This window comes from Strigops habroptila, chromosome 10 (assembly GCF_004027225.2).
Source record: "Strigops habroptila isolate Jane chromosome 10, bStrHab1.2.pri, whole genome shotgun sequence".
NCBI classification, from domain to species: domain Eukaryota; kingdom Metazoa; phylum Chordata; class Aves; order Psittaciformes; family Psittacidae; genus Strigops; species Strigops habroptila.
Window position 1 is genome coordinate 39155075 of NC_046359.1, and position 27072 is coordinate 39182146.

Genomic DNA, 27072 nt, shown 5'->3' on the forward strand with positions numbered 1-27072 from the left:
TTCTGTGTATTTCACCAAGTGTATTCTTATTCATCCTCTCAGTCACAATCAGCAAAACCCATCGTCTGATACCACACATTTTCAGAAAGCACAAGCAACACTCCTCTGGCGATTTATTTGGACTAAGAGGCAAAATAATATGCTATTTTGAATAGCTTCCTCCTTAACCTGCACAAAACACTTCAGACAGCATGATACAGAGCAAGGATCCCATTCCTAAAACAAGACAGCAGCAGCTCTGCAGAACAACGTGTGGCTTCATCTAAAAGGTATCTTCCACTGAGCACCCACGTGTTCCTTTAGCACCCTCCCTTCCCCCAGAACAGAAATAACCACAACATACCACATGCCTGACCACGTTTAAGCAAGAATGCACAATATTTTGGACCAAGTACCGTACTACATTTTGGAGCATTACATAAAGCCACACACTGATGTGGACAACTCTTCAGAGGTTTGGCAGCAGCCAGGTACTTTCTTATAACCTTACAACTTTCATTCCGGGTATCAGAACAAAGTCCCATTCAAGAAACAACCCACAACACATAATGTTATTCCTGCTACCAACCAGAGGGCACCTCCACCTTATCTTTGCCACCAGTCCCATTTTCACAGGCCGTAGTCTTGGCAGGAGGAGTCGTTCTTACGGTGGCGTGGGGAAGCAGCCGTCTTCGTAGGTGATGGAGAAGCTGCCCCAGGTAATTCAGGCCCACCTTCAGCAAGGACTGGTGCAGAGGCCAGGAGAGGCACTTTCTTCCTTCCCAGGAAGCTGGCTCCTTCAAACCCCATTTTCTTTTTGCTTTCTACTTTGGCTTCGCTCTCCTCTTCTGGTCCTCTTCTTTTGAGATCCAGAGAACACTCTGGCAGATTGTGAACCTCTGTACTGCAGCACCCACCTGCATCTGTCCCGCCTGTGCCTCGTGCTTCAAGTGCTGTGGTCAGGACTGCCTTCTTCTCAGCTACACTGCCCTCCGCTGTCACCTTCCTGGCCTCTGGCTGGCTGGAATTCCCATTTGCAGCAGCTGTCTTTTCTGTTGGGCTTTTGCTGGTTAAGTTAAAACCCTGGAAGTCCCGGTAACTGTGGAAGCTCTCTGTCCGCCTTGCTCTTGCCAACAGGGGACTTTCTCTGTATGGCCGCACAGAACCATATGTGGCTGTTTCAGGGATTGTTTCATGGTGCTGCAATTGGAGGCTTCAGAAAGAGACACAACCAAGGATGAAAACAGCAGATGTTAGGCTGAGAATAGGAGTCAGTTCTTCTGCACACCCTGCTCCCAACCACCACTGCAATATACTCAACACAAATCCCACACATGGGCTTCCAGATCACTTGGGATTCTCATGGGATACTTTACATATAAACTACACCCCCCCCCCCCCCCCCCCCCCCCCCCCCCCCTCAATTTTTGTTGGTTAAGACACTGAGGGCATGGATTCAGGGGCTCAGCTACAGCATTCAAGTCACCAAACCCCTCTTTGCCTACCTAAAGGTAAAATCTTTGGTGTCCACAGCCAGTGCCACCCTTGGTGACTTACCTGGAATTAGATTCCCGCAGCCGGCTTGGCTGAACAACTGAGGTGGCAGGGCTGATGTTAGGTGTGGCACAGCGAGATGTACTCAAGTCACATTGGTCCAGCAACTTGAGCAGCTCTTCCTCTGTGGGGCCGCCAACATCTGAAAGAGACAGCTCTTAGTGCCCAAGTCCATCTCCTGTAGTCACGTACAGGTGGACAGAAAAAGAACCACACCACAGCCCTGGCACAACGCAACTTACCTTTGTCTTCACTCTTATTAACCATGTCCATCGCTGTGGTCAGGTCCCACATCTGGATGCTGCCATTTGAATGTCCAGTGAAGAGGTAGCGGCGTGGCCGAGAGCCCATTCTGCTGGATCCTTCACATTCTCGCACAGTAAATGAGGAGATAGTAGTGCAGTCAACTGCCTGGATCTCACAGATCCTACAGGAAGAGAAACCCCAAGTTAGTTACCAAAACAACTGCAGCGTCTGGCCGGTAAAGTCAAGACTGGTTGAAGTTTCTGAGAAAGCACTGAAATGGCCATCAGAAAAGGACCTTTCTTCCAGACAAAATTCCTTCCCCTGCAGGACTGGCATGCTGCTTAGCTGCAGACCTTCCCCCACAATGTATGCGCAGTCTTACTACTTGTTTATTTTTATGAGGGAACCCCAACTTGTTCTGTGTCCATTTTCGATCTGCAATGATAGAAACCTAAGGCTCTCAAGACTAACAGCAACTAGTCCCTTCAAATGCTAAACACTCTAGGAAACTAACCTGCAGAAACAGCACATTTAACCATATAAAAGGTATGCAAAAAAATCCAAGGATGATTGATAAATCCAGTGTTATCTATACAGATAGATAACTTCTGTGTTATGTCAACTGCAGTATTACTTGACATGGCAGATCTCAGATGCTTTTTTTCCCCCATTATTTTAGAAGCTTATGTGGGGAGTAAGAGGAAAAGGACTCCCAAAACCAAGGTGCTAAGCCAGACGCCACACCAGAACCTCACATATTCTGGGTAATTTGTTTTACTGGCCCTTTGGATTGAGCTTTTTACATGAGTAATCTGCCCTCAAGTCAGATGCCAATAGTGTAAAGCCATCGACATTTTCACCCAGGCTCAAAGTTATTAGGCAAGAAACACAAGAATAATAAGCAGCATAAAACTGAGAGGCACCATCTTTACTGATCTCTTGCCATCTTCCTAGCCTAACAGGAAGAAAAGCAACTTGGCAACATTTTTTACTACATTGGCAGCAACATAGTAGAATATTACGAGGCCAAATCTAAGTAAATAATTATATAGCTGACCTTTCTAGGTCAGTATCTCAGTTTTAAAGGTTCTTCAAAGGCAAGTGGAAAGGAAGAGAGAAACTGTTTCCCTGTCTGCCTTTGTGAGCAGCAAAATCCCTGCCACCAGCAACTTCAGCATTCGTTTTGAAATGTAATGTTAGCATGGTACCATAACTGAGAGTTACATATTCTGCAGAGGCACACTAATGGTTGCTTTAGTGAGCTCAGGTTATAGTAGATCATTAAGTACAGTTCTGTTACTAACACACAAACGAGAGTTCAGCCAAACCTGTCAAGCACATTAGAAGCTTGCCAAGTGCAACTGCACTCATCCCCAAGGGATGGGAGACGCCACCACCACTTGAACAGTCCTGCTCCTTTACCACTTAAAACCCTAATCATGGAGGTACCTTTTCCCAGTTGATGAGAGCCTTACAAACAGCTTGTTAGTGATGGGAACAACTTTTTGGATAAAAACCTGTTGATCATCACGTTCACCAAAGGGTCCTAGAGAGAAAAGAAAGATCACTTTGTTTCAATTCCCTCACTCTCTTCTCCATGCAGTCCTGAAGACCCAAACTCATATTAGTATGACCACTGCAATTTTATAGCATCAGGACCAGGGAACCAAAGATGACTGATAGCTAGAACAAGTTATCCAATGGTTAGAAGCCTCTACAGATACAAATATGGTTTGTTCTGGTGTTTTAAAGGACACCCATTCTTGAGTTTTCTGCATGTTCCGAGAGGAATTATGATGTCAGTGCAAATCCTACATTAGGCATCTAATAACAATAATTACTTTCTTATTTTGCAGCTCCTAGATTTCTTGCCATAGTACTGACCTCACCCTGTGTTCATTGGGCAATCTATTCATCAAAGGTTCATTTGCAAGATTCAGAACACAAAAGAATGTAGACTACCTGTGTACCCATATTTACTGACATGCATTCCTTCAGTGTCTTGCTATAGCAATATGCTAGCCTCATTTGCCTCTGCAGTTTCAAGGCTTCACTAAACTTTGTCACAACTTCAAATTCATTTCAGTATTTCTCACATGTGCACCATTTAACCCTGACTGAACAGTGAACTGGAATTTGCAGCAGACTCAAACCCTTGCTATGCTCATCTGCTTTGATAGAGTCTCCTGTGTTTTCTATCATTCTCTAAACCAGAAGTGAAATGCTACATCAGTTTGCTCAAGGAAAAGGTGTAGTATGTGTGTTTGAAAGCTTTTCCTCCCCTTTTCTCATGTTCAGAGTAAGCTCTTTAAGTGTGCTCACTCTATACAGCCTAAACAATGAGTATTTCCAGGTGAATCTTACAGATTTCTGCCATGTTTTCAAGAGGACAGCAATATATAACAGCTCACACCCATCAACTGACTTGCATGTTATAGGGTTGAAGGTCTGTTTAAACCTCCATGAGACCAGTGAATATATAGGCTTATAGCAAGCACATTCAAGAGACATCCTACCAATGTCATTTCCAGAACAGTAACTGCCATGACTCTCTGCTTCCTCCAGGGATAAGATTTTGAATGATGCAAGAGGTGTTGAGCCTGGCTGAGTCGAGATCATGCCCCGGAACCGAGTCACAGTCCATGTCCGTACGTGGTTGTTATCAGCACAAACTAGAAAGGAAAAAAAACGTACAATAACATTTACAAGGGATGACAAAACTTTGAGATCAACTTCTCTAATGATTTCTTTATGACAGCTTTTCAAGGTTGAGCAATCAAGCAGAATTTAGGTCACATAACATCTCCAGACAATTAGCTAGTGATCCACAAATAGTTTGTGGATCCTGTCCTGTTTTCTGTTAGTCCTGTTTTCTATTAGTCCTGTTTTCTATTAGTCTTCTCTCTTCCCTCAGGAGTTCAAGAAAAACTGAGGCAGGTGGAACACAACATTAAGGTCTGACTGAGCCAGCACCGGTAGCCTACAGCACGCTTCCATCTTCTCTGTGCAGATACTAGGACAAGACATGTCATGAGAGCAGCCTGGCAGCAGAACCCTCATCACACAACAGTGCTCTTCTATATTTCGTTCATCAGTTATTTAGTTTCTACATACAGATGATGTGCCCTTTACTGGCATGGAAAGTCTAGCACCAAGTTACAGGGCAACAGATGACCCCTGGGCTGTTTGTTTGAGGTATAGTTGGATACTATGGCTCCTGTTCCTTTTTTGAAGATATAGGGATAGCAGCAGAAAGCAAATCTGTTATCTGGTTGATGGATTCTGGGTGAAATAGATTCTTACAGAGGGAGAAGTCATTGCTTCTTCCTTGAAAGCAAGACACTTTCCTGAGTCTAAGACAGGACAAACAGGATAGCACAAGAAACACTGGGAGATTGCTAAGAAGAAACACAGACAGCCCTTTGAAGCCACGGGAAGGCTTTTTCTAGGGCCCAAGAGGAGATGGTGCACATTTTGCTGCAACCCAGAAAGCTCCTGAAATGCTGTTAAAAAAAGACAAGTCCTAAAGGACCTGCCCACAACAGTAAGACTTGACAGGGATACATTTGTTTACAACCCCTTTTATTTCCACAAATGGCAGCCTTGGAATAAGAAACAAAAGAGTGAGTTGTTCCAGTATCTGGGCAAATAAAACCTGTGCCTTTTAACTGCTAAAGGCTCTGAAGAACGCTTACTTTAAGAAAGAGGATCCAAGCCAATCTAACCCCCTCCGTCTCCCCCCCAAATCTGTCCAACTAATTTCTATCAATCACATGTGGGAGCAATGCAAGTTATAAAGCAATGCTTAAAAAGTACTTCATTGCTCAGGAGGAGGGGAGACCCACCAACACACATTCGTGCACAGAGAAGAAGATTACCTGAAACAAGGTGTTTCTCTGAGAGCATGATCTTCGTAACAGGACTTCGATGAACTGTGAAGGTCTGAAAGAGCTGAGGCCCAGACCCAACTGTTTCAGGGTGCTGTACAATCACCCTCACGGCTCCAGAGCTGGTGCCATACGCAATCTCAATCCAATTGCCACTTACACCTAAAGCAAGCAAGAACACAGTCATTCCCCTGAGGAATGAAAACTTGTCTTACTAGGGCCAGGGAATGAGGCAGTAGAAAACAGTATTTCCAAGCTTCCACAGTAAGGTAGATACTTATTTTAAACACTGTTTACCCATTATTGTACTTATTACTTGTTCAGCCTGGAGGAGCCTCAGGGGAGACCTTGTAACAGTCTTCCAGTACCTAAAAGGGGCCTACAAGAAATATGGAGAGGGACTTTTTACAAGGAGGGGAATGGCTTTAAGCTCACAGAAGGGAGATTTAGATTAGACATTAGCAAAAAATTCGTCACTATGAGGCGCTGGCACAGGGTGCCCAGAGAAGCTGTGGCTGCCCCATCCCTGGCAGTGTTCAAGGCCAGGTTGGATACAGGGGCTTGGAGCAACCTGCTCTGGTGGAAGGTGTCCCTGCCCGTGGCAGGGAGTTGGAACTGGATGAGCTTTAAAGGTCCCTTCCAACACAAACCAGTCTGTGCTTCTATGAGTATTTTCGCATGAGCAGAGAAGACATTTTGCCACTAAAAAACCCCAATGTTTGTTTATTGCCATATGACACTCTTCAACAGTGTCTTAACAACACTTTCTCTCCCATTCTTTCCTCCTTCCTGGAAGTGAAAGACGAGATGGATAAATCATATGGCACTCCTCACAAGTGAAATGGTCAATACATGCCACATACCATTTATTTTTCTGACTCGGTGGGAGGCAAATGGGAAAGCAAGGCAAGAGCAAGGAGGACTACAGTTAAAAAGGTCACTGTGGTATCAGTACAGTTATGTGAGTAACCACTTTCTCCCAGTTTGCTGCACTGTGCTTACAGAAGGGCCTATAGACACAAGAGCTAAGCCTCACTCAGCTGCATATGGAAATGGGTTTTAGTTTTATTGGTTATAAGCTCAACCTTGCTGTTGGGTCTATCTCCCAGTTCACCACAAACTATTTCAGTGAATACAATTCATTAAGTGCATATCTTGTGTAAAAGGCTTAAACCCAGCAAAGGTATATTATGCACAAGCATTAGTATGTGCTGCTATTACATTATATGTGAATGTATAATGCATGATGTACAAGCATACACACACGTAAGTACAGGTACCTATTTACAGTTATGCCTAGTGTTCATCATTCATTTGAAGATGCTTAATTGAAGAAGAATTTACTGTTTATGTCAAGGACTTTAGCCATGCTATGCAGCAATAGAAAATGTCCATTTAGAAAACAAAACCCCTTCATCTGTAACAGACTCTCATTGAAGAGACAGCGATAGAATACCAACTTGTTTTAGGTGTGAGGTAGACACTGAGCGCTGTTATAGCATCATTGGAGGGATCGTGGTACAATTCTGTCACCAGAAGATCATTGTCTTTCATTCGCAGTGGGAACTTCTGCATGTCTGTGAGGAAGAGACATTTGTTTATTACTCTGAATAGACAGAGTTGTTCTGATGCAACTTAGACCAACTAAAGAGTGCAAGAACCAAACTTCCCCAAATAATCTGGCTCGGTACCACCTCCTCCTTTTTATTCCTCCCTTCTCCCATTTCTTACCTATGTAGTATATAGAGCCATTGTTACAGCCCAGCAGCAGGAAAGACCCAGCAGTATCATAGCTTGTGATAGGAACAACATCCTGAACCTAGTGCAAACAGAAAGGAAAAAGATGAAACCAATCAAGAAGTTAGGTTGCTACTTTCTCAGTTTTCAGACATTTTTGATACATTTTGTTGAGGAACACCCGAGTTTGGTACTGGTCTGAAGCTCACACGTGCAATGGCATTCTAAAAGTACTGCTGGTAGACAGCATTCCTTTCCCAAGCCGGATCTTAAGTCACAGAGCTCAGCAGAAAAGTTAGCACAACTGCTCCATGTGAAGGCCCAAAACTTAAGAGTGTTGCAGCTAAACCACATCTTCAAAAAAGGATTTCTTTTCCAATATGCAAAATGAATGTACTTCACACTTTCTGTCCTATCCCTTCTTCCCTTTCTGACAACTTCTTAAGAGGTTGCTGAGCAAAGGAACTAGATATGACCTCTTGAAGCATTCCTCTGCCCCCAATTTTTATGTTCCCGTCAGCCCCTATGGAGATCTCAGCCTCTAGCAGATATATAATGAGGGGGGAAAAATTCTTGTCCCATTTCAGTGTCCCACTTCTAATACACATCCACACCAAGTTAACTGGAAGGCAGCCCTGTCATATTTTACTTACTGGTCTACAGCTTAAGGCGAGGGATTAAGAATGCCCTGTCTTTGCCCTCCAGGATCAAAAGGAGTGCTTATTACCTCAGATGGGATGGAGATCTCAAGCAAAGAAAAAGTTTAGCTTATCCTAGGTCTGATCCCCTATCTCAAGCAATTCTTTTTTACTTCAGCCCTCAGGAAGAAAAAGCCAAAAGCCATTTTATCCAGAGCACTAAAACATGGTCAAAGTCATAGGCATTGTTCAGTACTTCATATGTTTCAGTCAGTTCACTTAATGGACACTGACTACTTAAGTTCTCATTTCTCTCTGACCAGCAGCATCTTTCCAATTACTTCAGAGACTTACAAAATCATTTGCAAAATAACTAAAATTAATCTGTTGGATAAAAGCTAAACAAACCAACCAAAGAAGCTTCCCCACATCCCAAAGAGCTAACACACTAAATCAGTACCCATTCCTAACCAAAGGGTAGTTTGTAAAACCCTTAAAACATACTCTAAGACTATCACTCATCCTTACAGAGAAGGCTGCAACATGAATATAGCTTCCTGGGAGATGGGAAGGAAGAGGCACTTTCCCTCCTTTCTTTGTTTAAAGAACTTCACCTCTCTCACTTATGTTCACCCATCATTCAGCACAGATCTAATGCTAAAAATAAACTGTTATTGGAAAGCACTTGGATTTTCCCCATGTAACTGATGATTGAATGACCTGGAGAAGGATCCCTTGGAATTACTGAAAACAAGAGCTATTCTTAATCTCAGTGCTTTCACAAAGTACTTTTTCAGATACAGCTGTTTAAATACCCTCCCCACAGTCAAGTTCATACTACACCTAATTAAATAAGGCATCTAACAATCTGGGCCACAGAACCTGGTTTCAAAAGTGTTTTGTTTTCCCCAGACTACTTTAAAGAGTAGAAAGGCAAGAAACTAGAGTCTCAACATGCAAGAGTATGGGTCAAGGTGCAGTGTGTTCTCTGGTTCTGCGGATCAAAGGTATATACAGAAGCTCTCCAAGCTGCTGAAAGTTTACAACACTAACGAGGCAAAGGCAACCCATCAAAAGATACACAACTTAACTCATCACCTTGCAGAAGAGACAACAACTGCAAGGAGAGGTCTGAGCAAGAGGATCTCCGATACTGCCGACTGCAGAGATCGACTGACTGGGTCAGAGAGATCAGACAAAACAAGGAGAGATCTATCTTCTGCAGCAGAGACAGGGACACACCAGAGGCAATTCAAGAGCTGCACTTACCATGAAGTGAACTTTCACCAGGAAACAGAGCAACACTACACAACAGTCACCGGTAAAACATGTCCAGTGGGGCGCTGGCATATTCTGTTCCTCAAAACCTCTCTTGGTGCAGCAAGTATGATTGCATCCTAAGCCAAGAGCTATGGGCAACTCATGCAAAGCAGTGACACAAATGCCATGTATTCTCATGAGGAATTTGAAGATCAGAGGTACAACCCTGCCACTTAAGTCTTTATGGAGTTCTTCAAGAAGAATGTGTTCTAGAGGGAGATGAAGATCTATATGAAGATGTAAGGTTTTTTCTCCTTACTACCAAAAGAGCCTGAGGTATAGAAAGCACCTTCGAACTGACTGGATTTGGGCATGTTTTGTTTAGTTTGGGTATCAGAAAGCAAATAAACTTGGGCTTAGGACTTCCTGGCATATAAGCCCCTCAAAGATTTTTCTGTTCTTCAATAGGAAATGCTTTCACCAAAGAAACAGTCAAACTGAGGAACTATTAATGTGATCAGAAAGATTTCTGTGGCTCCCCCTGGAAACAAAGATGATGAACAGGACATCATTTTTTATTCTTTATTACTTCCTCCTTTCGAAAACGTTGTCAAATGCCAGCTTGTCACATAACATTAAGTTGTCTCTTAACAGAGGATTTTGCAAGGCATCAGTAGAGCTTTTCAAGACCATACTAGTATGTTTGCTGCAGAAGCAGTGCTATCTCATATTTCTTATCTGTGTTATTTGTTAGCAGTAGTGTCACTTAAGGGTTGAATGGGAACTTAGTCAGCAAACAGTGCAGCAGCCTCAGGTCACTTCTGCCTCTTGAGATTTGCAAGGCAATCTGGGGATTTTACTGCATCCAGGTTTTGTGCCACAAAGACATACATCCAGCTGTGTTACAAGCCTTGTTATCCACATGAATGCTCAACTGTTTTCTCAGACTCAGGCTCCAAGAATCTATTTAACATGCATTCTAACAACACGAATAAAGTCAGTGCAGTTAGAAGCATCAACGTGCAAGACAAATATCTTTAAAGCATATCCATGTATATTTTTGCTGAAGAGTCTCCCAGTGTAAAACAACTTTTTTAAGATGCCTTCCTGTTTTCTGCTTTTTCAGAAACTGTTGTCATGCATTCCCCACATTTTTGTTTCCTATGATCCTAGGTAATTTTTACAAAGTTAGTAATCACAGAATCATAGAATGGTTTGGGTTGGAAAGGACCTCAAGATCACCTAGTTCCAACCCCCTGCCATGGGCAGAGACGCCTCACATGTCGTCCAAGGCTCTGACCAACCCACAAGGATGTTTAAATATACATACACTTGACATTTATTACTCCAAATCACACCACATCCTTTCATCTGAAAGCCCAAAAAAGCATGCTTGGTAGTACCCCCAAACAATTCAACATTCTGCTCACAGACACGTACTTAAGATACCAAGGTGGTAAACTCTGTGACACAAGTCAGGGCTGAAAACCCTGTGACAAGCATTTCACACATGCTTTTAGATTGTTTGAGTCTCTTTTTACTAGAAGAAATACCAGCTTATTAAAAGTGATGCAGAAAATGGAACTGAACACACCTGCCAATGCTGAGTCACAGCGTTCCACACTCCCACCTTCCCTGTATGGCTTGTAGCCACCAACTGGTTGCCAATGAAGAAGAGAGCATCTACAGGGACTCCAAGACTGAACACTCCTACAAAAAAAGGAAGAGTCTGTGAAGCATATCTGAAATAAAGAGAAAAGAAGAGTAACAATGGAATCTCTTCACTATTATCATGTCACATTTATTGCAGTAGCAAGAAAAGAACAGCCAAAACTGGGTATATAGTGTGCTAGGGGAGGTACCATTCAAGCAGCAAACTGGGTTCCATTAAACTGAATAGCAGCATGATGTCACCTCTTCTGATGCAATCATTACTTGGGAAGGAGAAAGGAAGAAAGAGAAGTAAGAAGAGTCCATGCAAAATATGCATTACTTATTTTCCTACAGCCATCGAGTCCTCAGAGGGCTTTAGACATTCTAAGACATTAAAATATAAATAACAACCAAAAATTCTATTACAGTAAGCTGTTTTCATAGAATCTGTGACTATTAAGAGTCATTGAAGAAGCAGTAATGTCATGGGTTTCACCAGACAAATTTGTGCTGGATTAGTTTGCAGTTACCTTCTAAAGTATTACAAGTTCTCTCTTTTGAAGTCCAACCAAACAGATGCAGTCTGAAAACAAATTTTAGAAACTAAATACAACTACAAGGTTTAATCCTTATTCTTGGAAAAGACTGAACAACCCCAGTGTGACACTAGTTGAATACATTCAAATTCCTCCTTTTAGCAGAAATACTTGAAACTGGAAAAATAAGCAGCCTACTAAAGCCTATTTATTTTCTTTCTTTCTTTCTTTCTTTCTCTCTTTCTTTCTTTCTTTCTCTCTTTCTTTCTCTCTTTCTTCTCTCTCTCTTTCTCTCTCTCTTTCTCTCTCTCTTTCTCTCTCTCTTTCTCTCTTTCTTTCTCTCTTTCTTTCTTCTTTCTTTTTCTTTCTTTCTCTCTTTCTTTCTCTCTTTCTCTCTTTCTTTCTCTCTTTCTTTCTCTCTTTCTTCTCTCTTTCTCTTTCTTTCTTTCTCTCTTTCTCTCTCTTTCTTTCTCTCTTTCTCTCTCTTTCTTTCTTTCTCTCTTTCTTTCTCTTTCTTTCTTTCTCTTTCTCTCTCTTTCTTTCTTTTCTCTCTTTCTTTCTCTTTCTTTCTTTCTCTCTTTCTTTCTCTTTCTTTCTTTCTCTCTTTCTCTTTCTTTCTTTCTCTCTTTCTTTCTCTCTCTCTCTCTCTCTTTCTTTCTTTCTTTCTCTTTCTTTCTTTCTCTCTTTCTCTTTCTTTCTTTCTCTCTTTCTTTCTCTCTCTCTCTCTCTCTTTCTTTCTTTCTTTCTCTTTCTTTCTTTCTCTTTCTTTCTTCTTTCTCCTTTCTTCCTTTCTTTCTTTTTTCATCTCCACATCTTTGAGTTTGGTTACAGTCCATGAGTAGAGAGCACAGGCTATTAAAAATTGAAGCCATGTAGGGAACCAGTTCCAGATGACTGGAACCACCAATCATCACGTACTACTCAAAATCTGGAAGATAAGACTTACCAGCAAATGCTGGCCTTCCAAAGAAAACAGATGTGGCATCAAGAACACTGCACTTAAAAATCACAACACTGCAGAATGTGACAGGCATTGATGGCTACGGTTATAGTAGACCTTAATATCTGTCCTTTCTTTAGAGCTTCCTAGTCTCATCATAGATCAAATATGAGTATTTTTAATCAAACTGCAAACTTGGATAGCATCCTACATTTGGTAGTATTTATTGTACCATGTGTTTGAAAGTTACAGCAAACTAAAAAGCTCTGAGATCATTTCCAAGTTGGCCAGCTATGATATCCAGCAAAACAAGTAACTCAGTTTGTAAGTAATTCCAGGATGAGTTTTACTGCCTAGTAAGTACAAAAGTCAATACTATTTGCGATACATAACACTATCAAGTGCCCAGCTTCACTAATAAGTTTCCTATTCCATACTGCTAACTCTACATATTTATATTACTTCTCACTAATCTACTTTAACTGCAGCAGACAGATGTCTTCAGAACAAGAGTACCCAACAACTAGAATACTTCCCAACGTTGTTTTGGACAAATTCAAATGAACAGAGTGCCATTCCCAACCAAGAACAGCCCTCTGCTACACCCTGAGAAGGAACCTCAGGAAGCTCAACATATACTTAGTTTTAATTAGGATGCTAAACTGTTTTCCAGGGCACAGTACAGTCATTCAATGCAGATAAGATTCAGCCATACAGGACATGTGAGAAAGGCAATAATACAAAATCCACAGAAACAACTAGAATTGATTACTCCAGAGAAGGATGAAGTTCAAGGAAATCAAGGAAGACAGCTTGAATGGTCTGGAGGAATTTGAAGTGTCAGTCCTGCTTAGGCTCAACAATCTGAGACCCATTCCCAGGGGAGACAATGCTGTATGTAATGACAAGCTCTTGTCTTAAGGGTCCCTTCTCAGTAAAATACTGCTTACAGCAGCAATCCAGCAGCAGTGTCTTATGTAAGTAATATTGAAAGGAAAGAGAGCGCTCTGGGAGAGCTCTATCACAAAGCTGCCAGCCCACACAATTTTCAGAGGATGGCATCACCAGGCTCCAGCGACTGTTTGGAACCAGTACTTTCTTTGGCATGATGATAGCAATGTACTATAACACCCAGCAGGACTGCAAGCATCTGCCTCTACACGGAAACAAGACAGCTCTATTCAAGTCATTACTATTAAGCACAAGCATATTTTAGGGTTTTTTAAGCCAAGCAGCATGACCTATTATCCAAAAGAGGGACATTTTGGTCAATGGAGTCAGACTAAAGATTCAATCCTGGAGGCACTTTCTGCTCCCCTCTGCCCCAAGTGGGATTTCCTTTGTTTTGCAAGATCACTTCCATGCAGCACAGCCTACTTTAGCAAAAGTGCTTTGTTGCCATGTTCAGTTGTAGTCCGAGTTACCAGAAACTTATAATACTGGCAGATTTTAGTCTTTATTAGAAGTCCAGTTACGGTTTGTGTGCCTCTTTTTACTTCATTTCTAAAAATCTGAGATGTTGCTTCCCGTATCTTATTGCAAATGCCAAGGTAACATAAGCAGCTAATCAAACCAGAAAATACAGGAGAAATGTAATAGCATAGTGCTTAAAGCAATGCCTATTACAGGAGTACAGCTGTCATGCTAACTCTTCCTGCCTTTAAGATTTGGACAATGGGAGCATAAAAGGAGAAGAGGCTTCTTAAATGCAGTATTTACGCCCCGTTTAGTAGAAATATTTCATATGCAACTGTTAGACACACCTTTCATAGTATTGTTTTTTAATACAATGGAACCTCCTTTTCTGTTGTGCTGACCATGATTATATAAAAGAACTCTACAAAGCACAAATAATCAGCAGCATTATTTCATGCAAGACCCTTGCCCTTCCGATCTTCAAATCTGACCTGGTGTTTCCACTCATTCAAGTGTGGGAAAAACAAAAGCAACAGCCTTTAAGATAGCTAGAAATTACCTGAGCATCATTCAGGTAAGTTCTTCCTTTACAAGCATATGGATCCAAACTTGAATCTCATCTTTCTGACTTTAATTAATGACTGCATTAATTCTCGTTAAGTTACGTATGGAGATACATCTGATAACAAATTAACTCAGCATTAAATTTCAAAGAAAAGTGTCCACATAAGGAGATTGCTGTCATACTTGGTTAGCAGTATCCACTGCCCAAGGAAAAACATTACTGGCATAGAGTGGTTATTCAAACACCAAGAATTAGGCTAGAGGGAGCTCCTAATACCGTTCCCTTCACTACCTCCCAAATTTGCCCTCTATTTGAACAAGAGTCAGATAAGCCATCATATCAGTACCAAGGAATATTTACTTCTGAAATATCTTCCTGCTACTTCTTAAGTCTCCCTAATTGTGCGTCTTTTAGTGCCAAGGTGTACAAGCAGTTATTCCTGTATGTTTAGGGCAGTAGAGGGTGCTTTTTCTATACCTTAGTTATAAAAAGATATTTTCATCTTTCAAATTCCATTTATGAACTACATTGGACAGAGAACTGAAATCTTTCCATCATCCCCATGTAAAAACACGGCTTTAATATGAGAAAGGAAGGAAAAAAGCAGAATTTCTCAATATCTATAACTTTCCACATCAGAAACTTCAGTTCCTTTGCTCTATGGCCTAGATTCAAATGCAAGTCTAGGGAAAAGTTTAACTCTTAATTTGCATCCTTACACAAAAACCTCAAACTGAACAGTAAGTGTTAATACCTGTTCAGTAAACAGACTGCTTTTTTATTGTCCATCTTTTTAAGACAGGATTCCTCTAGCATGACAGAGAAGAAAGTTAATATGCTGTAATAGGTTGCTGTGCTAAAAGCATGCTTTGTCACTTTGTGAAAGCATACTCAGCATACTACAGATCATACGTACCTCAAAATAAGGTCACAGACATCTTCCTGGTTAAACACACACACAAAAATATTATAAAAAAAAAATATTATTTATAAAATATTATTAGAAAGAATTATAGTTACCAATTTCACTGCCACTACCACCATCTTGAATGCTCCACAAGATTATGCTGCTCTCTGAGGCAACTGCAACCATCTTATCCTTGTCTCCATGAGGTCCTCCAACCACCTTAGCGTTGAGAGCCACTCGCTCAATTGTCCAGTCCAGATAGGGACTTGTGAACACCTGCTGCCACCCAGATGACTCTTTGATTCTGGAAGGGCAAAGGAGGGAGCAGAGGTAAGAGATTCAGAAACAGACAACTCACTCTAAACCTGAACCAATGTGGCTGATTGGCTGATCCAGTCCTAGAGGCTAAGGCACAAAACTTCCAATTCCAGTTAAGCACTACAGTCTACAAAAGCTGCCTTTTTCCCCCCCCCCTTGAAGTTCTTCATATTAGCATATCTGATATATAAGTTAGAAGACCAAGCCAAAAGCTTGGGCTAGACAAATGCTAGAGGTTCAGCGTAAGACCTTAGAAGAAATCTCTATTAAGATACCTTGCCTATGGAAATTATGCATCACATAAGACACCCAATCATGCTCTAGCATAAAGCTGTGCTAAGTTGCATTTTCTGTTTATGGCATACTGTAAACAGATGATACTGAATCGACTATAAGCTTTATTTTTAGACAATCATTTGCCTGTGCATTTTAAAGACTTACCTAATACCAGAAAAATACAATTTAACTGCTTTAATTTCAGGCAATAATTTAGATACTTTGCAACTCAGCTAAAGCACGCTAAATCTCAGCAGTCAAATTATATAAATGTGAACATGGAAAGCAGAAACACTATCTGGTATTTTTTTGCCATTGTTCCTATTCTTTCACTTCAGCACTGCATCCTGCCTGGAGCTGAAGCACCACAGAGAGTGAGATTCACATGAGTGAATCTTTCACTTAAAGGAAAACAGTCAGAGATAAAAATCCTCAGGAGGGGACAATGATTGCAAATAATTGCCTCTTTCTCCAGTCAGGCCATATTACATATAATTGAAACCAAGAACATTGAACAGAGCAAGAGAAGCCACATCTTCTAGTACAAATTAAACAAAACTGCAGTGGTGAATACAGTAGACAAGTTAGATGTGATTTAAGTTACAAAGTTTAAGGAAACAAATTAGTATTGTATATAGTGAAAAAGGCAGAAAACTATGGCTTCAGCTTGGCAGAAACTAGAAAGAAGCTACTCACATCACACTCTTTATTCTCCCTTCTGTTTCTGAACCACACAAGAGCTGTGTTAGATTGGTTTTTAGCAACAGCTCTTGTTAAACATTACTTTCCATTGAAAAGACAGCCACCAATTAGATCAAGCCTACCAGATGTGAACTAAAAATAGCTTCTGGAATATGAAGGTGGTTACTTATCTTCAGCTGATGTTAATAAATAGCCAGTTTGTTTACAAGACACTTAAACACTTTCCAACCACCCAGGTGAAGTAGCAAGTGCTTAACAGTTCTGCTAAGATGAAGTTTAAGACAAGGTATGTCACTTATGTAGCAAAAATCCATTCACTGTTTCAAGTTCTTTGATAGCCTAACTTCACAGAATGTCTTCAAACCTAAACAGCAGGAAGAACTCTTTTAAGAGATCTTTCATTTGAAAGCCTGCTTTAAAATGGGCTTTGGAGTCCATTACTTTTGCAACAGCATCAAAATCAACATGAAAGCAGCAAAATTTGAGTTCCTATCAAGCAGTTTATTTGCACCAATAAAAGCAGCAACTCTGATTTATAGAGCCAAACTGACTGCAAGTGATCTACTGTTATTTCTAAGCAATCTTACTTAGACTAAAGCAATCTTTTTGCTTTGCTTATAGAAATTATGTTGAGTTTTTTTGTTTGGGATTTTTTGTTTCAGATTCCTAGATCCTGACAAACAACTATATTCATACCTGTAGCAAACAGCAAAATGGGCATAGGCAGCTACTATCCAGTTGTGGTGGCCAGCTACTATTAGGACTTTCCGTGGGTCCACAGGAAATCCTAAAAACAACAACAAAGCTGTAGTCAGTCAAGTGATGGGTATTAGAAGATGTCTCTGCTCATCTGTAACAAGATAGAGCTCTCTGCTAGACAGGCAACAGAAACTTGGTTAATGAACTTTCTGAAGAAAGATTTTCAGCTACATTTCTAGTTAGCAATATTACTCCTTACAATTCTTACAACTATTACAGTTCTTCTACAGAAGTTCTTATACATTTCATCTCAGCCACTGCAATGCAAAGTGTCCGTAACAGTGAAAAGGCAAATACATGCCTTAGTTTTAAAGCCTACCAAATTGGTAAAAATTTGAGGATTGTTATCAAATAAGAAACAATGCTCTATTTTGTAAACATTCTTTCCAACTACTTGGTGCAAGCCTGCATTACTGTTATAGACTGTTAAAGTGAGATTTCCAGCATCTCAGAATACCTACAGCTCCTCCATTTATTACATAGTGGGAGCATGCCTCTTTCTAAGCTATAATTAAATTCGGTGTGGCAGAAGTGCTGGATGGCACTGGAAATCAGTGATTATGGTACTTCCCCAAGTTAGCTCTCAACCTTGATAGGCTAAAGAACTAATACCTAAAGACTGTATCTTTTCTCTCATTTTCCCCATGACTACCCATTTTTCCCCAAACCTGCAGCAACTCACAAAGAAGGATCAGCAATTCATACCCAAGGCTTATTTTTCTAATACCTAGATAGAGATTCACCTTTTAACATGCTCTAGATCTTCCCAACACTGCTACAATTTACAGGGTTACAGCAGAGGTATGACAATGCTAGCAGCATCATTTTGCCTGCAAAGTCAAAAGCTGGAAAATGACAGAATTCAACCCTATCTTATTTGTAGTTTTATATATTTTATATGGAATATACTCTATATAGTCAAACGACTGAAGACTACCTTTACGCTAAAAACTCAACTCTTGCAGGGAGGCACCAGGAGCAAGAAAGAAATGCAAAAGTAGGAAGGAGGTCCTGAACAAAGACCAATGAGACATTGGTCCATCTGGTTTTTATCATGGCTTTAATACAGTGAAAGGTATTTGCCTAAAGGGCCTGCATGAAGAACTTTGATTTGCCTTTCAGCCTCATACCTTGATTGTATAGCAGTGAGCCTTAAATGCTGTATAGAAAGCAGTGTTTAAGTAAGTATTCAGCAATTTAGATTAAGGCAAACATAGAATAACAGTCTGAAACCAGAAATAGTCACTCAGCTTTTATTAGCCAGTGACAATCACCTTTGCAATTTGTTTTGGTTTTAGAACTGACATTCCTCACCTAGCCTGACTGTACCTTCCCCAGTACCAGCAAGTGTAGGTTGGACACCACCACCTCCATGAATCTCACTCTCGGAGCAGTTTTGACCAATTCTAACATCAGATGGTGGCCCGGCAGTATTATTTATTTTACGGTTGGGAATGCCTATAAAAGAAAAGAGATGTTTTGTTCCACTCCATAAACTTTAGCAATATAACAGATATTCATTTGCTTTCAAAATACAGGATTAATAATCATGCACTTTGATCTAAAGTCTATTTCAAGTACCCATATTGTTAAGGAAAGCTCATTTGTGGCGATTTGTCACCTAGACTTAGGGTACCTAAAGTAACTGTACCTTCAGAAAGAAAAAAGCACTCCATGCTGATAACATACTTGAAGAATCTCTACACTAGTCTACTATCAAACAAAACCTGCTTCCTATTAACATGCCACAACCTCCTGCCCAATACTCTAAATATGCCATTACATACAGCATACATATAAAAGCCTTGGGTTTGAATCAGAACAATGTTCGATTCAACCATTCATCTTCATCTTTCCATGGCAGAGCCTTCCCTCGATAGTTTGACAGCTGGAGTAACTACCTCAGCCAACTGCCCCCACAAACTAAAGCAATAAGTGACTGCAAGCAACATCAGACCATTAATGCAAAAATACCTGGAGGAGGCAGGTAGCCATGAAAAAGGACACTGCCACAAGATGAGCGTTCCAGTTCTTCACATAATAGCAATCTTCTCACTAAGGAGAAAAACCAGACATGATCACAGTTTTGACTTCCTAGGAAACATTATTTCAAATACCCTTCTCTATCAGTAGGTTTGAAAATCTTCAGGGTCACGACTGCCCAGAACTTGCAAGTGGGTCATTTCTACAAGAATAAAAATAAGATGACCTCGTATTAAAAAAGTAAGTTACCTAAAGGAGTGATTCCATAGAATTCAGCTTCATGCCTGAGAACATTAATACTTACTCCCCTAGAAAAAACAAAACAAGCACAAGGTGAGTAAATACCTAGAATATAAATACTAGCATATTAACTAGATATTACACAATGTGAACATCAAGCTACCTAGCCGTTTAAAGAATTACCACCAAATGCATTCAACATGTTGATGTGTGAGATTTCAAAGTGATCTCAGTATTAATTACCTTTCGTTAAAGTAAGGATACAGAAACAATAAATACATTGCCACAAGTGGTTTCAATTACAAGAATCCACTAACAAAATGCAACGCTACCATTTCTGCCTCCACCATGCCACAGAGATATATATATATATACACACACACTCTAGACATAGTCCTAGATCTACCAGAGAGCAGAGTCATACACTGGGCACCCACCTAGATAAGTAAAACTGAACAAGCCTCATTTGAAAAGGTTTTCTACTAATGCATCTGATCAAATTAATTTTCACTTGAAATAAGGAGAACTTCTTACCTTAAGTCTAACTCCTTTGTGCGAAGAAAATTTAAAATGGGTGCAAATGCTGCTGGATCACGATCAATAAATATCTGCAAAGAAAAAAATGCTGTACTTTAGCATTACTATGGAGCAACCATCAACTAAAATGCTTTTTTATGCTGAGCATGGGAAAGAGGAATTGAAGACGAGGCAGACAAACATAACCCAAAGTTTTTGGACCTCTCATTTCCTCTTATTATTCTTCTACCATCCACCAGTTCAACACTCTTAAAAGACATATATACAAACACTGTTGTAAATAGATGGCACTTAATAAGCATGTTCTTTAAGTTTTAGAGTCTCCACAAAGGTCAACAGGTACCCTCACTGAAACAGCCATTTTTCTATATCTATTTGACAACTAAAGCTGCATTTCCATGTCAGGACTACTCAACTACATACGCAATAGCTATCTAATGAAAATTACACTTCTGTCTGCAATACAGCAATAAGTAGTTTTTCTGTTTAAATAAAGTACAGTTGCTGTCTCTGCATTGTCTACAACACAGAATGAGCACAAAAATATGCACATTGTTCCAGTTTCATTTATCTTGGAATGAAGAGGAGAACCAGGAAAAAAATTAGAGATGTCACTAATTTTCATGAAAGTTTAGACTGACTCAGGCAGTGTTAATTCCCCTTAGAACCCACAGTGAATATTATTTAGGAGAGAACTTAACTGAAACCATAACGTTAAATTAGTGAGTTATCAGTAGGTTTACTACTCACAGCACCAGTTTCATCCTTCAGTGTTGAAATTCTTCCACTCAGCAAACTGAAACACAGGAAAGCTTCATTAGATCTCCCTCAGAAATGTACTAACAGAAATACAGGATAGCGATCCTCTCAGTCCCTTTGCTCTCTTTGTGTATTGGCACTTGCCTTTTGGTAAAACAGTAAAAGCTACTGAAGTAAAAAGCAAGAGCAAACAATCAATTCTGCAAGGACTTGCTGGGCCAGAATGAGGTGGATGACTTTTTACACAATTTTCCTTCAAAGTGTCTCTCCCATGAGCTCAAAGTACTTTTGCTCCAGATCCATAGAAAACACAACACCAAAACCTTGTTTCACAGGTAAGAAGCAAACTAAGTAACATCAACAGTTTTATTTTAAGATTCCTTCCGAGTCTGGACAATTACCTCTGAGATCTGCCAGTCCTGGATAACTTTCAGAACAAACTCCTTAGTATACTTTGTGTTGAGAGATTGGGGAATAGCATGGGACTTCGTCCTTGTGCCTTTCCTTCCATGCTTCAAAGAAGGTGACACTTCCCTGGCGCTCCATTTATCCTAACATTTCAGTAAAACAGGAGCAGGTAATGCTGCCTGTCTCTGTCTGCTACTGCTTTTGTTGAGAAGGAAGTCTAGAGTATAAAAATTAAATCTAAGGAAGCAAAATTGCCAGCTTTTTACATGCCAGGATTTCTTTGACGTGTTTAGGATTAACTGGGGTGAGAGGTCCAGCAACTACAGCACAAAATTGCTGGGGTACAATCAGTAAGCAGCACAACCTACACAAGTAGCAATGGTACATAAAAGTTAGCAAAACATAAATGGACATAAAAGTTAGCAAAAGGATGTTCAATAATTCCACAGCTCCTGTATTGTGGGTTAAAACCCTCAAAACTTTGAGTTAACTCAGGGTACAGCAATAATTCAATAAACATTAAAGGCAGTGCTACTGTGTATAGTCAATAAGATCACAAGTGGCAATATAGTAACAGAGTCAGTGGCATCTCCCTTTCCTGCAGATTTGGAGCCTTATTTTCATAACACTATGTCTAAAAAGTGACAGCTTTTCAGCACATATAAGCTGCCATAGCATCATTCAAGACAGAAGATGCCTTTTGGATAACAGCTTACTTCAAATGAATCTGTCCCATTGCTTAAGTAGGGGGAAAAGCATTAATGAATAAAGACACTATTAAGAGCATAAATGAAGAACTGAGAACATATATATTTTTAATGACTGTTAATTTGTGTTTCTTTAATGTGATTATCTATTACAAATACCTGGAAAAAAAGGAGTCTGGAATCCACATCAGTGTTTGTCTTGAAGTGCTGAACCTAGGAAACCAAAGTTACAAGTTTACAATCAGCTGGAAAGAAGTCTGCTTTATCAAAATTCTTTGATTTGTCCTGCAAAGCTGATATCAAACACGTTTGGGAAGTTTGAGATCATTTAAACCTCCGCACAAAGTCAAACAAGTTGCAGATTCTTTGTGCAGATTATCCTTAAGCATGAAGCACAACTGTCCAGAGCCCCCCCAAGTGTTATTCTTTCTATGTTTGTAGTACACTGTCCCCAGAATCCTACATTTTCTGGTTCTCATACTCTGGAGTTTTTTTATCAAGCATTAAACTTGACGAACAAGCAACCCTCCCACTCCCCCACAAAAGCAACCACACAGAAAGCAGCCACTAAAATAAAAGGTAATGGACAGCATGCTACGTTTGTAGCTAACTGCACGGTACTCTTACTTAGGACTGAAGGGGTGCTTCATTGTGCATGGCAAAAGACAACAATGAGCTTCAAGTTAGTATTTTACAGTAACTTTAGTTATTTGCCATTTGCTATTTAGGCCAATCACGGGGGGCCCAATAGCAGTAATAGTTAAAGAAAGCATTTACTCTGAATCATATTATGAAATAATGCAGATTACAGTATTACTTACGATGCCAGACAGTATTTTACATAATAACTACCTATGAACTCTTCTATACTTCTGGTTTTGATTTAACATGAAGGAACATGAACAACTGGACTGGCAGCTTGGACAAGGAGTTCATACTCCACATCAGCTCTCTGACTGTATATATCCTCTTATTAGTACCACGACTAAGAAACCTTTGGTATCCTCTTCATTAATGCGAATCAAAAAAGGAAATGCAAAAGTAAAATTCCACAACACCTTTCCATACAGTACAGGAATATACCACAAAGTATTTTTTGTTTCCACTGCTAAACAAAAAGGATTAATTTATACCCCCTAGGGGAAACACAAAGGCTGTATGGAACTACCATTCTGCATAAAATGTGGATTGTGTAGCTGCTTAGCAGAAAATCTCGAGTATCAGCGTTCTAAGCACAAACAAGCACAAAGTCTTTCCTAAAAACATTAAAAATAGAATCAAAGCAGTTTGCTATTTGAAAGGGAAGTGAGTTCTAAGTATATCTCCATTTTTGCACAGCTTTTATCAGCAGTCATACAGACCGCTATCCTTCTCTGAGATAAAGGGATGATTAATTATACTACAGTATGTGCGTAATAGAAAACAATGAGTTACATGTCTTTTAGCCAACATTAATCCAGACACTGCGTGTAACTATGGGGATGGATGCAGCATCCCCAGTCAGTCCTTTTATAGGTCTTCACAAGCTGAATATTTTTATTGTCTGATACTTTTACAACTTTCAGTTGTAAGCAACACTGAATGATAAATGTTAAATTAATTCTGAAGCAATAAAGTCTCACGAGACCATGAAGACATTCGGGATCTCTGAACAAATGTTCAAGGACTCCATGGTACTTCTCAGTAGACTATAGCCCAGTTTCTGACCTGCATGCATGTTTTGCATTTATGCACACGAGTGACAGACAGCTATTCAGAGGTGTCAAGTTTTGCTGATGTTCTGACCAGTTGGGTTCCACTCTAGCATTTCTTAAGTCAATTAAAGTAGAAAAACATTTGGGACTAGATGTTCCAGAAGAAAAAGCCACACAATAAGGAGGACAGGAAAAAGAGCCATCACCTGATTCCACATTCATCTCCTTGCAATTCGATCAGTGGGTTTAGACAGCACAAGGATTTTGTGTCTGTGATTTAGCACTATGGGATCAGTTTAGTAATACCTCATACTAACCTATACTTTAGAACTTTTAATGCATATACATTAATCTATGTAAACAAGACGACAGAGCCCTCCTTTCCAGGGTGCAGAAAGAAGCTTAGCTCGCAATGTTTTCATGTGTAAGTGCATCCACAGCTCCAAGCAGCTAACATGCAGTGGTCAGACAGACATTGTATGAGGACAATCAGGCAAACCCACTGCAACATTCTCAAATACCCTTAAGCAGGTGGCCTCCACTTATTTTTGAGTAAATATAGGTAACTGGAAACAGGCACAAACAGACCTGGTTACAAAACAACCATTTTCATAGTCTGTTGGGCTTTTAGAGTTATCTTATAACCAGAGGGAGATAAAAGGTCAAGAGAATTTACTAGATTTGTTACAGTAATTTCTGTGAATGTTAACTTGCGAGAGGTTTGTGCTCCCAGAAAATGAATCCACTGAGCTGAGACCAGGAGCCACTGGAGCAACAGCATGTAACAGAGAAGCTCTGGCAGTCCCAGGGAGCAGTGGGAACCTCGTGCCAGAACACGCAAAGCTGGCATCTCTGTCCAAAGTATAACTGCTGTCAGAGACAGAGGAGAGCGCTGATTTCCACTTCTCATACACCTCTACAAACAAAACTAAGAGTTTCAGGTTTCTAGTATGGGTAACAAGAACTAATGAAGAGGAGGAAACGTGTATAGTATCCCCCACTCCCCCATCTGCTGTCCAGATCACCTACTTCACTGTCAGCTTGGAGACACATGCCTTTGCAAGCTGGCCCAGATAGATTTTTAAGAGAATACGGGCACTGCAAGGGAAATTGACTTGCAAAAGAATAAAACCTCTTACACAGCGGTACTACTGCATGTTGTCTCCCTAGTGAAAGGGAAATGTCAATGCAATTTTCCTATTCCTTACATCCAAGTGATGTCTGTTGCCTAGAATCTAGACCTTCAACTAGAAATAAAATACATACAATTGTTAGCTTGCCTTATTCTTCATACTTCTGTGTAGACAAGCCCTCTGAGGAGGTGTATTTCTTTCCCGATTCATGCCCTGTATATAATTCTCTGTTCTCTGCAGAGGCACTTCATAAACAGATCTTACTTATGAGACTGAAGCATCTTTTTGATTCCACTTGTAATAAAAACCTAAAAGGTGAACTGGCCTATAATTTTAGAGACAGAGTTCACTGATGAACCTTACTCAGTGTAACATGAAATCTGATCTGAGCCAACATCAAAGTTATCCTGAAAGCATCCCTGTAGGTGAGTTTTGCCTATGCAAGTTACAAGCAGTTTATCTGGGCTGAACCAGGTTCTTAATGTCTTGTTATAACAAAGGAATTCTGCATCAATTTTATGGCGCCATCCTTTAGGGAAGGCTGCAACATCCAATTTAGTTATAAGGACAAGATCTTCTTCTGGGTAATGCAAGAAAACTCTTCAAATAGCAGTAGTAGCTTCTAATACTAATAGCTGGTTTCATGTTGTGCGCAGACTCAGGAAGACACATTACTTCAGCTGGCACCATCCAGGGTGATGTGAATGATTTCATGCCTGAGCATTCTGACAGAAACATCTGCACTATCACACAGATTCTCCCCCACAATTCTCTATCTCAGCCTGCCAAAATGTCTACACATGCCCCCTTCTATGCTTCCAGCGTATATTCAATTACAAATCTTTATTCTGATTGATAGCAGCGGTATTCTATCCACCTTTTTAATACCTCGGCATCTGAGGCTGCGAGACAGACCGATGCCTAGAAGCCTATGGAAAAGCAAAGCTCTCTGCCCTCTACTCCTGAAGCAGCAGTATACAGAATGAGTCCCGAAGATGCATTCCTGGAGCACGTTATCTGGAAACCCCAGACCCTGCACGCAGGGCTGCCAACGCCTCCCTTATCTGCCTCCGAGTCCAACTGTCCCAGCTCCCCTGCAACAGCTTTACCAAGGCCCTTCCAGAGCCAGCAGCCGCGGTGGACAGAGCCCAGGCGAGGCGGCACCGCCGCCCTCCCGGCACGGTGCAGCAGCACCCGGCACGGCGGGGCTGCACCTCCCTTCAGGCAGACCCCCCCTGCCCCGGTGCTCCCCCTCGCTCCCACACCCTCCGGTACGAGCCGGCCACCAGCAGGAGCTGGGGCCGGTCCCGCTCCGCCCGCTCACCTGGTGCCCCCGACATTGAGCTGGATGATCTCCCCGCTCCCGGCGCCAGCGAAGCCTCCGCCATTCCCCGCCATCTTCTCCACCGCCTGCTCCAGCCGGCGCCCGCCGCCGCCTCCCGCCGCCGCCGGAACGTCGGGATCGAGAGAAGGCGGCGGCGGCGGCGGGGAAGGAGGAGACGGGGGCTCGGCCAGCGGGCCCGCACTGCTCTCCGCGGCCGCAGGCGGCCAGGGCAGGGGCGGTGTCCGGCCAGGCTGCGGCCCTGCGGGCTTCCCGCCGCTCAGGCCCGGCCAGGCCGCGCCGCCTGCGCGGTCCGAGCGGACAACGCCATGGCAACGCCACAGCACCTGGAGGAGGAGGAAGGGGAGGAGGAAGAGGGGGGCCGGCGTGCGCCAAAACGCCTCGAACCGTTCGCGGAGCTGCGCAGAAACGGGAACAACTCCTCCCCCGGGGGGAGCGGGTCAGCGCCCCCTCGGGACAAAGGACGCGCCCGGAAGGGGCCGCTGCGTCCGGCTGCTCCCGGGCAGGTGAGCGGGGCGGGACGGTCCGCGATGGGCCGTGTCGCAGCCGTCCCGGAGGTGCCCCCGGGCGGAGTGTTCAGACGTCGGGTAAATGCTGGTTCCCTGCAAAAGAGACGTAGAAAATGCCTGGAAAACTCAAAGGAGAAAGCAACGGAGGCACCGCGGAGTTTTGAGGCGTTGTTAAGCAAATTGTGCACCGGTTAAAGGGGAAAAATAGTAGAGAAGACAAATCTGTAGCCCGCAATTTGAGGAAGGAATCTATCGCAACAAATAAAGGGGAATTGAGGAAGAAATAAATGACGGCGTGGCTAGCAGAGGAAGTAGTAAAACTGTGGTTTGAAGTTGTGAGGGTAGGCTTTGAAGTGAATTCCTACACTCAAATGAGAAATAAGCAAA

The 27072-nt window shown here is 41.5% G+C and overlaps 1 protein-coding gene across 1 annotated transcript; it reads right to left on the reverse strand.

Annotated features, from left to right (window-relative positions):
• Nucleotides 1–26636, reverse strand: KCTD3 (potassium channel tetramerization domain containing 3). Its single transcript, XM_030498951.1, has 18 exons — nt 26159–26636; nt 22167–22220; nt 20884–20929; nt 20131–20204; nt 19606–19664; nt 19348–19428; nt 18688–18831; nt 17311–17401; nt 15432–15622; nt 10896–11011; nt 7398–7485; nt 7127–7243; nt 5658–5828; nt 4296–4451; nt 3229–3325; nt 1776–1960; nt 1537–1675; nt 1–1192 (listed from the first exon to the last, which is right to left on the reverse strand). Exons 1-18 carry the CDS (start codon nt 26230–26232, stop codon nt 610–612), a joined length of 2466 nt encoding a protein of 821 aa, XP_030354811.1. The 5' UTR covers nt 26233–26636; the 3' UTR covers nt 1–609.
• Between the last annotated feature and the right edge of the window lie 436 nt (nt 26637–27072).

Bases quoted from the DNA above. Each gene is read 5' to 3' on its own strand.
- KCTD3 (XM_030498951.1), bottom strand. From the start codon at position 26,232: ATGGCGGGGAATGGCGGAGGCTTCGCTGGCGCCGGGAGCGGGGAGATC. The intron at 4,452-5,657 runs GTAATCTTCTTC...TTTCCTTTCTAG, and splicing joins AGAGAAACACCTTGTTTCAG to TTTGTGCTGATAACAACCAC. The intron at 1,961-3,228 runs GTACCTCCATGA...CTCTTCCTGTAG, and splicing joins CTCTCATCAACTGGGAAAAG to GATCTGTGAGATCCAGGCAG.